The 17286-nt window shown below is 49.5% G+C and overlaps 1 protein-coding gene across 1 annotated transcript in view; it reads right to left on the bottom strand.

Annotated features, from left to right (window-relative positions):
* Positions 1–17286, bottom strand: part of LOC123766585 (phosphoribosylformylglycinamidine synthase) — a 452541-nt gene that overhangs the window by 153268 nt on the left and 281987 nt on the right. The window contains exons 21-22 of the mRNA XM_069302853.1: positions 1446–1577; positions 347–451 (exon numbers count right to left, since the gene is read on the bottom strand). Of these exons, the coding sequence (XP_069158954.1) occupies positions 347–451; positions 1446–1577 (237 nt within the window). The remainder of the gene's footprint in view (positions 1–346; positions 452–1445; positions 1578–17286) is intronic.

Raw genomic sequence — 17286 nt, 5'->3', positions numbered from 1 at the left:
GGAGACGGTACACCATGAGCGGAGCTCTCATCCTGTAACTACACTTAGGTAATTACACATTGCACGAGCGTGCATATCGAGTATGACTTCATCACTCATCTTGTCAGCTCATTTATGTCACTGGCAAGTACATTTTTTTTTTGTCTCGTGATCAGGGAACACAAATTAAGAGTATTTTAAGACCAAAAAACATTTGATTTTTTGTGCCTTTGGGGGTCACCCAAATAGTCTAGAGCAGCCTAAGGGTTAAAGAAATATTACAAAAACTACTAATTTTAAGTGAAATCTTCCAAAATTTCATCTCAAAACTGGCTTAATTCCCGAGATGACTGCTGTACCAACTGACCTTGCTGAAGTACGAGGCCGCAGTGACTGCAACATCTGCCAGAGGAGTGTGCAAAGGGCCCACACACTGCTGTTGTGCAACCAAGCCACTCACTGATCGATCCACCTGGAAAAATATTTTACAAATTTTTGCACATTTCATCAAATTAGTTTTCACTGGGAGGCCTTTTAAACCAGCCATACTAATTAAATTACAGTTACAAGCTACTGACGGTCCAACTTTCTAGTATGTATTTAAAATGGCAGTGCCAACAGGTTTACTCATTATATACAGTATATGCAAAAGATTTTTTCTTTCCCATTGTCAGGAATAATAAGCTTGTATAACTTATCAGGGTCCTGCAAGACCAACTAAACAGCTACCTAATTCATGGGTGCTTATTTACTGCCAGGTTACAAGAGGGGCAGAGGGTTTAAGGCTCTGTTCATATTTAGACAACACAATTTTGATCACAAAAAAACTTAAATCATTTACACTTAAAACAGACTTCACTATTGGTGTTACAAGGCTCAACCATGCAGCTGTAACGTCATGCATACCAACATAAATGTCTTCATGACCAAGATATGTTTAAATACAACACTGATTTTTTATGGAAATGTGCACAAATTATTTATAAATATTTCTGCCATGTTGACATTTATCTTGGTATACATGACAGTACAGCCAAGTGGGTTGAGCATTGTAACACCAACAGTGTTATTTCCTTTCAATTGTCACAATATTTACTTTCATGTTATTTCAGATATGTAGTGAAGAGAATTAAAGCTTGGATGAACAAGCCAAATGTCCAACTGTAACTGTCCAGCCACGTGGGCTGGACGGTAGAGGGCAGTCTCACATCAAGCAGGTTGGTGTTCAATCCCCGACTGTCCTAGTGGTTGGACACCATTCTTTTCCCCTGTCCTATCCCAAATCCTTATCCTGACCCCTTACAAGTGCTATATAGTCATTAGTTAACTAAGCTTACCCTGGCAAGCAAAGTCAATAAATATATATATGAACAATAATCTCTTTAATGACTTCAACCCATGAAAAGTATACAAAACCATTTTATAGCCACAGTCTACAATATGATTCAAGGATTCAATAATGCTACCTTGTTTGTCAAGTATCTCTTGCTGGCTACCGAAGGCAGCCTCAGGACACGCTCCAGAGCCTCCAGTGTGTTCACCGTGTTGGGAAAGTCCAGGGGCTGGGGCTCTGCACGACGCTTGGTCCACTCAAACTTCTGCAAAAAATTATGCTTCATTTTAATCATGCTAAAGCTAGTCATATTTGTTTATCTAACCCTAAACTTGCAATAAAGCATCTCACTGACAAATTTTAAAGTACAGTACTGTATACTTTATTAATGACATGACTATTTCACATAAGCTTCTATATCGAGTACAGAATCAATGCATTTGAATTTACGATAGGCATGATACAAGGAGGGGTTGGCCTAATATTATCTTAAGCAATATTTGAAGGATGTGATGTTGGTTTCAGCCCTGCTAGCTTGGGCTCTTACCCACAAGAAACTTTGATAATAAGAAAGATATGAAACTTGGACAATTGTCACGCCATTGAAGACCTGGACACAATAAGTATGGAGCACCACTTGGCAAATGAAAATTAATTCAAATAAAACCAACGTTGAATGTAATGAAACGCCATTTTCTGAGCGAGACCCGTTGGCCCCCCAGAGCTATACCGGGCTGATGTGTATATATATTAGACTGTGGGAACAGTCAATCGAAGGTGTTCTAGGCCTACCGGGGACCAGTACCAGAACCTGGCCCCATTCAAGAGAGGCATGAGGAGCAATGACCTAAAGACACCCTCGTGCAATTGGAAGCAGTCTTTGTCATCTACCAGGTCAGGCACCCAGAAAGGTAGGAATTCCAAAACTACTGCTGATCAAAGAATTTGCAAACCGAAAGCCAAACTAGCAACAGAACTCCCTAATCAAAACCAGGGATACAAGTATGACGTCACTACAAATGCCGTGCATTAGTGGTGCACAACTCCCCCCACTTCCCAGGAGGGGGTCCCAGACCTCCACCCCATCAACTCTCCTCAGTTCAGAGGCCGAGTATGTATATATGTATGTGTGTATAAGTGTATGTGTGTAATTACCTAAGTAATTACCAAAGTGTAGTTACCGGATGAGAGCTACGCTCGTGGTGTCCCATCTCCCCAGCACTCTTTGTCATATAATGCTTTGAAATTACTGACGGTTTTGGCCTCCACCACCTTCTCACTTAACTTGTTCCAACCGTCTACCACTCTATTTACAAAAGTGAATTTTCGTATATTTCTCCAGCAGCTTTGTTTCGTTAGTTTAAATCTATAACCTCTTGTTCTTGAAGTTTCGGGTCTCAAGAATTCTTCCCTATCAATTTTATCGATTCTGTTACTATTTTGAACGTAGTGATCATATCGCCTCTTTTTCTTCTATCTTCTAGTTTTTGCATATTTAATGCCTCTAATCTCTCCTCGTAGCTCTTGTCCTTCAGTTCTGGGAGCCACTTAGTGGCATGTCGTTGCACCTTTTCCAGTTTGTTGATGTGCTTCTTAAGATATGGACACCATACAACCGCTGCATATTCCACCTTTGGTCTAATAAAAGTCGTAAACAATTTTTTTAGTATTTCTCCATCCATGTATTTAAAAGCAATTCTGAGGTTAGAAAGTGTAGCATAGGCTCCTCACACAATGTTCTTAATGTGGTCCTCAGGTGACAGTTTTCTATCTAGAACCACCCCTAGATCCCTTTCTTTGTCAGAATTCTTTAAAGATTTCTCACATAATTTATAGGTTGTGGGGTCTATGTTCTCCAATTCCACATTCCATAACATGGCATTTATTCATATTAAATTCAATTTGGCAAGTGTTGCTGCATATACTTATTTTGTCCAGGTCTTCTTGAGGGGCATGACAATCATCTAGGTTTCTTATCTTCCCTATTATCTTAGCATCATCAGCAAACATGTTCATGTAATTCTGTATTCCCACTGGTAGATCGTTTATGTAGACAATGAACATTACCGGTGCAAGAACTGAACCCTGTGGTACTCCACTCGTAACATTCCTCTAATCCAATACCTTGCCTCTGATTACGGCCCTCATTTTTCTGTCAGTTAGGAAATTTTATATCCATGTTAGTAGCTTACCTGTCACTCCTCCAATATGTTCCAGTTTCCAGAACAACCTCTTATGGGGAACTCGGTCGAAAGTCTTTTTTAGGTCCAGATAGATGCAGTCAACCCAACCATCTCTTTCCTGTAATATCTCTGTGGCTTGATCATAAAAACTGAGCAAGTTCATTACACAGGATATTCCAGATCGAAAACCATACTGTCTGTCTGATATTATATCGTTTTCCTCCAGGTGTTCTACCCATTTAGTTCTAATTATTTTTTCCAATATTTTGACTATTACACTAGTCAATGTTACCGGTCTATAATTAAAGGAGCCTTCCCTGTTTCCACTTTTGTAGATTGGAACTATGTTAGCCTTTTTCCACACATCAGCAACTCCTGTACACAGGGATGCCTGAAAAATCAGTTTAGGTGGAATGCTGAGCTCAGGTGCACATTCTCTCAGAACCCATGGTGAAACTCCATCTGGACCAACAGCTTTGTTCTTACTTAGCTCCTTGAGCATTTTTTCCACTTCATCTCTAGACACCTCTATCTGCTCTATGTTGTTCTCTGGAATTCTTATTGTGTCTGGTACCCTGAAGATTTCATTTTGTACAAACACACTTTGGAACTTTTCGTTTAGAATTTCACACATTTCCTTTTCTTTTTCCGTGAATCAATTTCCCATTTTCAACCTCTGAATATTATCCTTTACCTGCAATTTGTTGTTTATGAATTTATAGAATAGACCTGGTTCTGTTTTACATTTGTCTGCAATCCCTTTTTCAAAATTTCTTTCTGCCTCTCTCCTCACTGCCGTGTAGTTGTTTCTCGCATCATTGTATCGCTGGTATGTTCGGGGGTTTGGCCTCTTCCTGTATTGATTCCATTTTTTTTACTTTTGGTCTCTGGCCCTCTCGCAACTTCTATTGAACCAATCCTGTTTCCTAGTTCTGCATCTCTGTTTTGGTATAATTTTTTTTGTGCCTTTATCATATATTTCACAAAACTTGACATACATCTCATTCACTTCCTTGTCTAACATCAAGTCTGTCCAATTATACTCACTAAAAAAATTTCTAAGGTGGCCATAATGTCCTCTCCTAAAGTCAGGTTTTTCAACTGCTTCAACCTCCTTATTTTCTTCCAGCTTATAATGCATTGCATACTTTATTCCCAAAAAGACATGGTCACTTTTACCCAAGGGAGGAAGGTACTGAATTTCAAATATCTCTTCCTCCTTCCTGGTAAATATCAAATCTAGCATGGAGGGAACATCCCCTTCCCTCATCCTCGTAGCTTGTTTAACATGTTGATACAAGAATGTTTACAGGATGAGGTCTACAAATCTACAGGTCCAAAAATCTTCTGTTTTAGCTTCATATGCTTCCCAGTCTGTGGATTTCAAGTTGAAGTCACCGTCTATCAACAGTCGTGATCTATCGTTATCCGCTCTCACTATAATCTCACATTATTGTTATAAGACCTTCGTGTTTACTATCTAGCTCCTCCTTTGACCATGTGCTGCTTTGCGGTGGACTATATGAATTTATGATCATTAGTTTATCATCCACATGGCAGATCTCTAGTGCTATTATGTCAACTTCTTGTGGATTGGCAGTCATTATTTCTTTCACCTTTAGGTGTTCTTTCATCAGCACAGCAACGCCACCGCCTTTCCTAATTTTTCTGTCCCGTCTCCAAATTGAGTAGCCCCTTGGGAATATGACCTCATTTAAAATTACATCTTCAAGCTTTGTCTCTGTGAGTGCAACAATGTCTGGTGTCTGCAGCTGTATTACATCACTTAACTCCAGTATCTTCGATCTCACTCCATCTATGTTGGTGTATGCAATCTTCAGGAACTTGTTCCCCCTCTCCTTATTCTTCACTCCCCCTCTCTCTATTGATTTTGTTGGTTTGCCTTTATGTACCACTTTACTGGTTTGCCTACCCCTATCACTTTGTAGAAAAAAGTAAGCAAGTAATTATCAAAAGAAGGCACCAAACCGGGAAGGCTATGTAGCACCATCAAATACGCAAAATAATCAGAGGGCGCTAAATATCAACAAGGATGCCAATACGAGAACAAAAACGCATAAGGCGAACGATATCAAAAGTATCCGAGTCACCAAGAATTCTATCGAGGGACAGGTGACCGCGAGGGGCGGTCGGAAAGCAAGAAACACGCTCGTCCTGGAAGTCAGGACATTCAAGAAGGACATGCACGACCGTAAGAGGGACAATGCAACTAGGACAATAAGGAGCAGGGCGGCGCTCCATCAAGTGACCATGGGTTAAGCGAGTATGGCCAATACGCAACCTCGCCAGAGCTGTTTCCCACCGCCGGTTACGGTGGAAGGAGGACTGCCACGAGGAAATACAACATTTAAGAGTACGTAGCTTGTTACCAGTAACAGACAACCAAGAAGCCTGCCAACGGGTAAGGACTGAGGAATGGATAACCGGGTAAAAGTCGGAATACGGAATGCCCTTACGAGAGATGGGACAAGAGCGGACAGCTTCCTTGGCGGCAGCATCCGCACGCTCATTTAAAGAGACACCAATATGGCTGGGAACCCAACAAAACTCAACCGACTTAAATTTACTGTGAACGAGAAACAGCCAATGCTGGATCTCGACAACCACTGGATGAACTGGATTAAAGGACCCGAGAGCCATGAGGGCACTACGAGAGTCAACAACAACTACAAAGGAAGACTGACAACGAGAAAGCAGGAGACGAAGAGCATAGAGAATAGCATAAAGTTCCGCTGTAAAGATGCTAGTCTCCGGAGGCAAGAGACACACATAAGTGCGATCAGGAAAAACAACAGAGTAGCCAACACCGTCCGCTGACTTAGACCCATCGGTGAAGACAGAAATGGAGCGGGAGTGAGAAGAAAAGTGCTCGAGGAAAAGGCGTTTTAGAACCGTAGGAGGGGTAAAAGCTTTAGTGATACGGGTCAAGGATGTACAAAACCGCGGAAGAGGGGACCCTCCACGGGGGCAAAGAAGGAACAACACGAGGAGAAACATCAGAAATACGAACGGAAAGAGAATCCTGCAGACGAGATAACCGGACAGAAAGAGGGAGGTGGTGAAGAGGAACAGGAACCGCAGGAGGGGTAAAAGTTAAAGCACGACAGAGGCGAGAGGAAGGATGTTGCAAGGACCGCGCAAGATAGCGAAGACAGTAGCAATCACGGCGGTCCTGGAGAGACAGCAAGCCAGTGTCAACATACAAGCTAAAGACGGGAGTCGAACGAAAGGCACCAGAACTGAGGCGCAACCCGGTATGGTGCAAAGCATCAAGACAGCGAAGAGTAGAAGGAGAAGCAGACGAGTAAGCAGGGCAACCATAATCGAGCTTAGACAGGACGAGAGAGGAATGTAAAGCAAGGAGAGTGCGCCTATCTGCCCCCCCAAGAAGTATGGGACAAGACCCGAAGGAGGGTAAGGGCCTTAGAGCACTCAACACGGAGGTAAGAGATATGGGGAGACCAATACAAACGAGTGTCAAGGAATAACCCCAAAAGCTTCGCGGAATCTTTGTATTCAAGGGGATGACCATAAAGTGACAGAGGGACGAAGAACAACCCGTTTCCGCGTAAATGTCATGGCACAAGTCTTAGAAGTAGAGAACTTGAAGCCATGATCAGTGGCCCAAGACGACACGGCATCAATTGCAAGTTGAAGCCGGCGTTGAAGGACAGGCGAATCATCACCCTGACAACAAAGGGTAAGATCATCGACATAGAGAGTGGAGAAGACACCAGAAGGAAGAGAGGAAAGAAGACCATTGAGGGCAACCAGAAAAAGAGTAGTGCTCAGAACACTACCCTGGGGCACACCTTCATATTGCTGAAAAGAGGCAGAGAGAGCGGTACCAAGGCGCACCCGAAAGGAACGATGAGAGAGGAAGCTGCGGAGGAAGAGAGGGAGATGACCACGAAGGCCAAAAGAATGAAGTTGAGATAGGATATGATAACGCCAAGTGGTGTCGTAAGTCTTTTCCAGGTCAAAAAGTACGGCAACAACGGAGGTCTTCGCAGCAAAAGCAGTACGAATATAGACCTCCAAGTTCACCAGGACATCTGTCGTGCTGCGGCACTTGCGGAAACCAAATTGAGAAGGGGAGAGGTGGTGATGGTGTTCCAGGAACCACATCAGACGAACGTTAACCATACGTTCAAAGAGTTTGCAGACACAACTTGTGAGAGCAATAGGGCGAAAGTCCTTAGGGGAAGTACCCAGAGACCCTGGTTTGCGAACAGGGAGGACAACGGCATCGAGCCAGTCCTCAGGGACTGACGACGACTCCCAGATCCGATTATACAGACTCAGTAAATACTGAGACGTGCTCGGAGGGAGATGGCGAAGCATCTCATAATGAATACCATCGGAGCCCGCCGCCGTAGAACCGCAGAGGGCCAGGGCAGAACGAAGTTCAGAGAGAGAGAAGGGATCATTATAGGGAAGCTGAAGATGAGTGCAGAAATCTAAAGGACGAGACTCAAGGACAGGTTTACGAAGAAGGAAAGATTGGGGAAGATGAAGACCAGAGCTAACAGAAGAAAAGTGGGAACCCAGTTCGGAAGCGACCTGCAACGGGTCCGCCACAAGAGTATCATGGAGGTGAAGGACCGGAGAAACATCGGGAACGAACTTACCCGCTATCTTGCGGATACGCTTCCAGATCTGGGCCAGAGGGGTTTCGGACGTAATTGTTGAGACATAAGATGCCCAACATTCACGTTTAGCCGTACGGATGGCCCTACGGGCCACCGCATTCACTTTCCGAAAGAAAAGAAAAGAATCGGTCGTCTGCCTATGGCGGTGCCTCTTCCAGGCTGCACGCTTACAGCGGACAGCCCGAGCACAGTCCGCATTCCACCAGGGAACGCACTTCCGTGGACCCCAAAAGGAAGAGCGAGGAATAGAGCGGAGGGCAGCGGTGAAGACAGTGTCATGAAAAAGGAGGAGAGCGCGAGAGAGAGGCAGAAGGGAGAGGTCAGAGAGAGCAGCACTGAGGGTAAATAGGGTCCAGTCTGCCTTAGCAAACTGCCACCTAGGGAAAGAGAGGAAAGGGCGAAAAGAGAAAAAGGAAACAAGGATGGGGAAATGATCACTTCCATGGAGGTCATCAAGAACCTGCCACGTGAAATCTAAGTAAAGAGAAGAAGAGCAGAGAGAAAGATCAAGACAAGAAAGGGTGCGAGTCCGAGAGTCCAAATGAGTGGGCTCACCAGAATTCAGAAGAGACAGGGAAGAAGAGAGGAGAAACGGCTCAAGGAGGCGACCCCGGGTATTCGTCAGAACGTCACCCCAAAGAGAATGACGACAATTGAAGTCACCCAGCAGGAGCACAGGCTCCGGCAAGGAGTCTAGGAGGTGTTTCAAATCAGGAAGAGCGAGCGGGACACTCGGGGGGGAGATAAATGGAACAAACTGTGTACCATTTCCCCACAAAGATACGAGCAGCAGAACAATGGAGAGGCGAAGGAAAAAGCAAAGGAACAAAGGGAACATCAGCACGAATCAAGAGAGCAGAAGAATTAGAAGCCCCAGCAATGGCTGGGGGGGGGGGGAGAGAGAAAGGAATAGCCACGAAAACGACCAGGACGAGCACCAAGCATTGACTCCTGGAGATAGACACAAAGGGGCAAAAACCGCGAAATCAGAAGTTGGAGTTCGAGGAAATTGGCGTAATAACCTCGAACGTTCCATTGAAGAATGGACAACGACGAGAAGAGAAAGGACAAAAACAGAGAACAAGGAAGAAACAAAGGTGAAAGAGCAACAGAGCACGTTAAAGAATATCAGGGTCGGGATCAGGGTCAGCAAAGTCAGGGTTAGGGGGCATGGGTAAACTGAGCAAAGACGGAGGGAAGGAAACGGGAGAACAGATCAGAGGTGGGCGGGCGGGGTCCGGAGGAGGAGGAGGAGGAGGAGGAGGAGGAGGAGGAGGAGGAGGAGGAGGAGGAGGAAGAGGAGGAGGAGACAACGGAGAGGAGAAGTCAAGGACAGCAGCAGGAAGAGGGGGAGTAGAAAGAGGGGAGCACACCTCAGCAAGAGCAGCAACCGAAAGGGAAGCAGGGGCCAAAGAAACCTCCATAGCAGGAACAGGGGGCGCAATCACTGAAACGGGAGGGGAAGAAGCAACAGAGCCAGAAGTAGGAGCTGAGGAAGAAAGCGAAGCCTTCTTACCCGCCGGGGAAGAGGAAGGAGAGGAGCCAGGCTTTCGCTTCTGACTTAAAGGGACCGGTGTCCCAGCAACTACGTACCGGGCAACGGACTCCAGTGTCTCAACAGGAGAAGCCGAACGAGAGCACACATGACGGCCGTTAGGAGAGCGATGGACATCCGCCTGCACTGACAGGCGGTGGGGAGAGCCGATAGATGGAGGAAGAGGATGGGAAGGAGGATCGGAGGGGGACGAGGAAGAAGACACAGGAGACACGACAGACCGGGTAGAAGGAAGGGGAACCCCAGACCGAGGACCAGGAGGAGGATCCGTCGGGAGAGAACCCAAAGGGACAAAGGAGGGGGCAGTGGGCGCATCAGGGTCCAAGGCCCGGAAACGGTTGTGAGTCTGAGGAAGGCGGGAAGGACGAGGAGAGAAGAGCGCAACACGCGAGCATAAGAGATATTAGCAAAAGGCGGGAGCCGGCGAACCTGGCGTCTCGCCTCAGGAAAAGATAAACGCTCCCGGTGCTTCAAGTTGAGGACGGCTGCCTCAAGCTTGTAATGGACACACGCACGGGAGAAGGTAGGATGGGCCTCACCACAGTTGAGGCAACGAGCCTGGGGAGAAGTGCACTCCGACTTAGAGTGACCTTCACTCCCACACAAAGGACAGAGAGAGACAGTCCCAGAGCAGCGGAGGGCACCATGCCCAAACCTCCAGCACTTGTTACAAAGTCGAGGAGAAGGAATATACTCCTGGACAGAGCACCTAGCACCAGCAAGAATGACAGAGGATGGAAGGGTCCTACCATCAAAGGTGATCTTCACAACGCGAAGGGGTTGACGGCGACGACCACGAGGGGGACGAGTAAACGAGTCAACCTGGAGGACAGAATGGCCTTGGGCATCAAGGATATGCCGAATATCATCGTGGCAATCCTGCAGATTCCGAACACCGGTTGCAACATGGGGTGGGAGGAGAATAGTGCCAACACTGGCATTCATCTGAACGTTCTTGGAGACCCGAACAGGGATCTCGCCAAGGCAAGATAAGGCAGCCAAGCGGGAAGCCGCATCTTGAGAAGGAGCAGCAACGACACGTGTACCGAGACGAGTGGGGTTGAAAGTAACAGACGCATCCACGGAATCTACAAGATGCCGATGGAGGGAGAAATCGTGAGGAGGTGCAGAATCAAGAGGGAGGAGATCAAAGTATTTGGCCCATGAAGCAGGACCAAACAAGGCCTGATACGCGTCAGCACGGGAAGGAATCGAGCAAGTGCGGTTGGGGCGCGAACGGCGTTGAGAACCCCTAGAGAGAGAGGGGTCAAAAGGCGCAGTAGTCACAACGAAAGACTTAGCCACACCAGGGGACGAAGGGGTCACCACCGGGGGCTGGAGGCTCGACCCAACCACAGAGGAGGGAGGGGAGCTGGGGGAAGAAGTCAGGACGGCACCGAGCTCGTTACCTGGAAAATTCGTCTTAAAAAACAAATTTCCCAATTTAAAATAAAGGAAATAAATTTAATCCGTTGCACTCCCAAAGACATCCATACTTGTATGACTTTTTTTTTATGTAAATATAATACCGCACAAGTAAATATAAATGTTTTGTTGTAGTGTTTTAATATTTACTTTACCTTATGAAGAGTAGTTGCTGGCTTGAGGGAGACGATGGGGAGGTGGGAAGGAGAGGGGTTATGGTGTGGAAGGAGAATCCACCTCTGAGTCAGACGGACTCTCTCTCATCTTGGGAATTTCACCCAAATTTCATTTCAAATGTCACACAAGGATGCGTTAACAGGATGCGTTAGTAGTCACACAAGCGACTCCGCCAGCGCCGCACGATACAAGGCGACAGTGTTAGGCATAAGATGACGGTCCTGAAACAACCACGAGAGGAAGGACAAGACTACCCGAACAGACGAGGAACTAACACGACGAAGACGCAAAAAGAAACGGAAGGACCGCCAGGAAACTTCAAACTGCCGCCGAGAAGAAGCCCTCAGGTGGGACACCAACAAGGAGGCCACCTGATCACCATAGAGATGATGATGGACTCGAATCAAAAAACCCATATGCTAAGACTCGAGGAAAAGATCGAACCAGCCACGTGACGTACCGGCCCGATCTGCTGAAAGAGGCGGAGCTGCGGGATAACCCTCGGGGTTCGGACACCGAGCAACCAGCGCCTGAAACGAAGGCTGGGCCGGCCACTAAGGTGCCAGAGGACAACTCTCCCCTGGTAAGTCTCTAAGCGAATCAGGACCTGGAGCAACAGCCGAACTGGGGGAAAGAGGTATAGGAACCCCCACCTCGACCAGTCTAGCCGAAAGGCGTCGACCGCGACGGCCTCGCGATCGGGGAAGGGCGCCGCATAAACGGGAAGACGCCGCAACCACTCCGACGCGAAGAGGTCCACCTCAGGGCACCTGAATTTCTGGCAAAGCCAATGGAAGGATTCATTGTCGACCGTCCACTCCGTGGAGAGGAGAACGAAGCGAGACAGGGCGTCGGTCAAGACGTTGGACACGCCCTGTACATGAACCACCAGGAGAGCCAAACCCCAAGAACTCAGCAGACGAGTCACCCGAAGCGACCAACCCCAAAGAGACTAGGACCGCATTGAACCCCCGCGGTTCAGGCAATGAACCACCGGAGAGCAGTCCGATAAGAGTCGAATCGTCGATCCGTGGGCCACCCGAATCCTCCCCAGAGCAAACCACACTGCCGCGAACTCCCGCACTATGCTGTGAGCTCGACGGAAGGATGGATCCCAACGCCCCTGGCCGGCCTGGTGAGCACTGGTCACAAAACCCCAGCCGAGAGACGACGCATCTGTGTACACATCGAGCGAGGGCTCGGGTAGGCGCCAAGGCACTGAACCCCGAAAAACCCGAAGAGAAAGCCAGTGACGCAGCAACCGACGCAAGGGCCCCGGGGGTCGAACTCTGCGATTGCGAGAGAGACGGAAGGGGGAACCCTGAAGGAACCAGAACAGCCGACGAAGCCAAACCCGACCTGGCGGGTAGACCACCATCGCGAAGTTTAGGCTCCCGCACAGCCCTTCGAGCAACTGCTGGGTGACCCGAGGGCCCACCAGAAACAGACGAAGGCAGGACCGCAGCCGCAGGAGAGACTCTGGAGGGAGAGACAAGGAGGCGGTTCGAGAGTCCCAAACGAGACCCAGCCAAGTCCGAACCTGAGAGGGAACCAGATGGGACTTCCTCCAGTTCACCAAGAACCCGAATCCGGCGAGCTGGGAAAAAACCAAATCCCTGGCTAGCAAGCAAGCTGACTGGCTGGGAGCCCAAACCAGCCAGTCGTCGAGGTAGGCCAACACCCGAACACCTAGGAGACGCAAACGAGCCACCACAACCCGTGTAAGGCGCGTGAACACACGAGGTGCCAGGTTCAACCCGAACGGGAGACAACGAAAGCAGTAACTCAGACGCCCCACAACAAAACCGAGCCAGTCCCTGAACCGTGGATGAATCGGGACATGCCAATAAGCGTCCCGGAGGTCCAGGTACACCATCCAAGCACCCGGCTCCATGAGTAGCCGAACCTGAGACAGGGTAGTAATCCGAAAGGAGGGGCAATGAACCCAGGGGTTCAGACGGGACAAGTCCAGAATGAACCGCAGGTCTGCGCAGTCCTGTTTTGGAACCGGAAACAGACAGGAAACGCATCTGAGGGACGACGTCGTTTCGACGACGCCCAAGCATACTCACTCCAAGACGACTCGACAGAGCGCAGGGGAAGAAACCTGCCCTGCCAGCCCCGACCCCCCCAAGGGGGGAGGGGCAACCCAATGCCACCGCAGGCCGCGAGACACGACCCAAAAGGCCCACAAATCGTGGGACCAGGCGCGGGCGAACAGTGCAAGCCGCCCCCCCCCCATCGCCCCGTCAATGGGACAAACCACGAAAGGGCCGGCAACCCTTACGAGACCCAGAACCCCGCACAGAGCGAACACCGCGCCGACCAGACGAGGGAGGGTCCGCAGAAGGAGCCAAACCCGAACCTGACACCAGAGGCCTACCATGACGAGAGGAACCCCAAGCCCTGGCACGACCCTTCCGGGAAGACCCACCCCGGGACCCTCGGAAAACCAACAAGTCCGACATCAAACGACAAGCCGCCAACACAGCCTGAATAAACTGCGCCACGGCCGACTCCTCAAACAGAAGAGGACAAAAAGGTGAAGAACGCCTAAGAGCCAGAGCCCAAGCAGATTCCATGGAGGAACCCAGCACCGTCTGCCGACACAAGAGACGGGAAACATAAAACAGGGAAACTGCATCCCGCAAAATCGGCGTGAACTGTTTCAATAAGTTAGCCGACGAATGCGCAGCAGAGGACAAGGTGCCGGACCCCGGGATGGACCCAAACGTCCTCACATCCTCCACGAGCCAATCCGAGGACAGAGGGAAAAGAACCGCAAGGCCAAAGCCAAAAGGCCCCGGGTGCATAAGTCCTCCTCAACGAGCGCCGCCAAAAGGGTGGGAACCTGCACATGGAGCTGAATAACACCCACATCGCGGGGAAGGGCAGGGGCAAACAAGCACTCATTCAGGTACTCAAGCTCGCCCCCCAGGTAAACCTGAAGCACCGTGGAAGCTTCCCGTCACTCCACCGTGCGGGAACGATAGAAGGAATGCCAGGAATCCAGAACAAACAAGGGGCAGTCCGCTAGCCAGGAAGACTCCGGAACCTCGTAACGGAGCCAGAAAGGGAACGAAGTCCCAAACCTGAACTCGGACGGATCCATTTCCGAGGCATAATCCGTGTCACGCAGGAGGTAAGCTGCAAAGGCCGCTCGCACCACACCAGGTTAGATGCGATAAGCCGAAAACCTCTGGAAGGACGGAACCGACGTACCCGGGGGAACACGGAATCGAACCCAGGGAGGGGCCGACACCAAATCCAACTCGTACGCAGAGGGGGGAAAAGAAAACCCCACTCCTTGTAACAATAAGCCCCGCTCAGAGGGAAGAAAAACCCAGGCGGGGTCCAGCGGGGCCCAAGGCCCCCAAGTCAGCCCCTCCCCAGCCTCGAGGTCCTTCACCACAGGACCCGAGGCCGAGTCCTCTCCCCAAGCCCCAACCCCACAAGACAAGGACGGAGCAGCCGGAAAAGCTGGAGGAAGGGGGGCCCACTGGTCAGACCCAGAAGACCCAGTCAGGCCGGGAGACAAGACTCGAATGCCTCTGCCGCCCCCATCCCCCGGAAGGGGCACCTCCTGAAGCTGCCCGAGTCTCGAGATCAAGTAACCCCTGCTCCGACCCCGAAACCCTCAGACGCTTCGGGGTCGGAAGCAGGGGGGGCGGACCAGAACGAACAGAAGGGGAAGGACGAGGAGGTGCAGACTGAACCAGGATCGAAGCGACCCCCACCCCCAAGTCCGGGTCTCAAAAAGCAAAGCGGGGCAGCCTCGGGGCATCCGGGTGAGCAACCAACCGAGTGTGTTGCAACAGACGAAACCTAGACTGCAACGCACGCGCCGCCTGTACCCGAAGAGAATCATCAGAGGACTGGGTAAATTGAGTCACAAGCAAGCAGCAACACTCACAGGACTCAGGGTCGAAAGTATCACCGACCCAACAGGCAGCGTGGCAGAGGCAAAAACAATGAGGGTCACCCTGTGACAAGGGGACCGAGCAACCCTCAAACTCGCACACAGCATGTGGGGACTCCGGGGTCACATCCATCGGACCCACGTGCCCCCTAGGGGATTCCCAGGGTCCTGAGCGTTTACTTGAAGAGGACTCGCGCTCAGGTAGTCCCAGACAGGGCGCTGCTAACCGGCGCCCAAAACTACAAGCAAACTTCTGTAGCTGTACCCCAGGGACGTGTACACTCACGGGGACCTAGCAGGGGGCGCCACCAAGGAGAACAGTGGAAGGGCAAAAACAAACGGAATAAAACGACAGAACCCCCACCAGGCAAAAACCAAAAAGAAAACCAAAACCCCGCAAGAAGACAGCGAATCCCAAGGAACAGAGCTGGCCGCTATGTCAGGAATACAAGCTGTGCAGCACCTTGCGCCCCTACCAGTGCAAACTGCCTCTTACCTGCCGGTAACAAGGGAGAACAGAACACCCAAGAGCCCAACAGGCGGCCGAAAAACCGAAAGATAAAACGGACCATCAGAGGCAGACCCCGAGGAGCCTGTGGAAGGTGGCCCCAAGCCCCAAGGGCAGTACTTACAGGGCACCTAGGGAAGGCAGCCCTAGGTGCATGCAGCCCGAGTACTGAAGATAACACCTGGCTCTCCCACCCACAAAACAAACACCACACGCAAAGCACAGTGCTGTAGCGACACCGGAGCCAGAGCGCACAACCATCGCCTATAGCATCAGCCTCAAGAACTGAGGTGTGGGTAGCCGGCGCGGGGGGTCTGGGGCTCCCCCTTCCCCCTCCCGGGGAGGGGGAAGCTGCGCAGACAGCGGCGTGTGACGTCACACTAGTTTGCTTGTTTTCTGTTGGGGAGTTCTATCCACTAGTTCGGCTTTTGGTAGAAATTTTAACCAGAATAGGGGTTTGTTTTGAGCCGCTTACCTTTCTGGGTGCCTGTTCCGGTCGATGGCAGACATAGAATGCTTCCAACCACATGGAGGCTTCTATAGGCCATTGCTCCCCTTGCCTCTCTGAGGGGGCCCGGTTCTGGCCGTGGTCCCCGGTAGGCCTAAGAATTCCATACACATGACTGATGCCAAAGTCTGACATTAGCAAATCAGCCTGGAATAGCTCCGAGGAGCCGACGGGGCTCCCCCCAGAAATATAGGTTTCAGAATGTTTGTGACATTAGGCAGATCATTGATGTGTATAAGAAAAAGGAGAGGTCCCAAGATGCTGCCCTGTGGCACTCCAACGGTTATTCATAGAGTGGGAGAGGTTATACCATTGATGGCTACACATTGGTGTCTATCACTAAGATAGGATTGGATATAGTCCAGGGCATGGCCTCCGGTTCCATAATGATGGAGTTTATGTAAGAGGTAGTTTTGATTAACAGTATCAAAGGCCTTTCTCAGGTCTATGAAGAGTCCAATCGGAAACTCAGTTTTGTCAAGGGCTGAGTAAATTATATCAAGGAGAATAATAATTGCATCGTTGGTACTCTTTTGGGAGCGGAAGCCAAACTAACAGGAGCCGAGTATGTAGAATTTTACAAGGTAGGAGTAGAGCTGTTTGTAGATAATTTTTTCAAATATTTTTGATAGTATGGGTAGGTTTGATATTGGTCTATAATTGTTTATGTCTGCCAGATTGCCTCTTATGAACTGGCGTTACTCTTGCTTTTTTAAGGATATCAGGGAAGGTATGACACTCAAGGGATTTGTTGAACAGCAGAGCTATAGGTGGTGCAAAGGCATGGGAGGTGCTCTTGTATACAATGGATAGGATTTCACCGATGTTCCCGGCCTTTGTTTTTAAAGAGTGTATGGACACAACAGCTGTCTGGCTGACTAGTGAAAGGAGAAGAGAGCTTGGATAGCTACCTGAGAGATGTGTTGATGTGTGTCTGGGTCAGCCAGACAGCTGTTGTGTCCATACACAACAGCTGTGGGATTTTACTGGTGAGGTTAGCACCAACCGATGAATAGAAGCTATTAA

The sequence above is a fragment of the Procambarus clarkii genome, chromosome 5 (assembly GCF_040958095.1).
Source record: "Procambarus clarkii isolate CNS0578487 chromosome 5, FALCON_Pclarkii_2.0, whole genome shotgun sequence".
NCBI classification, from domain to species: domain Eukaryota; kingdom Metazoa; phylum Arthropoda; class Malacostraca; order Decapoda; family Cambaridae; genus Procambarus; species Procambarus clarkii.
Note: the sequence above shows the minus strand (reverse complement) of the source record. Positions and strands in the feature narration are given on the sequence as shown.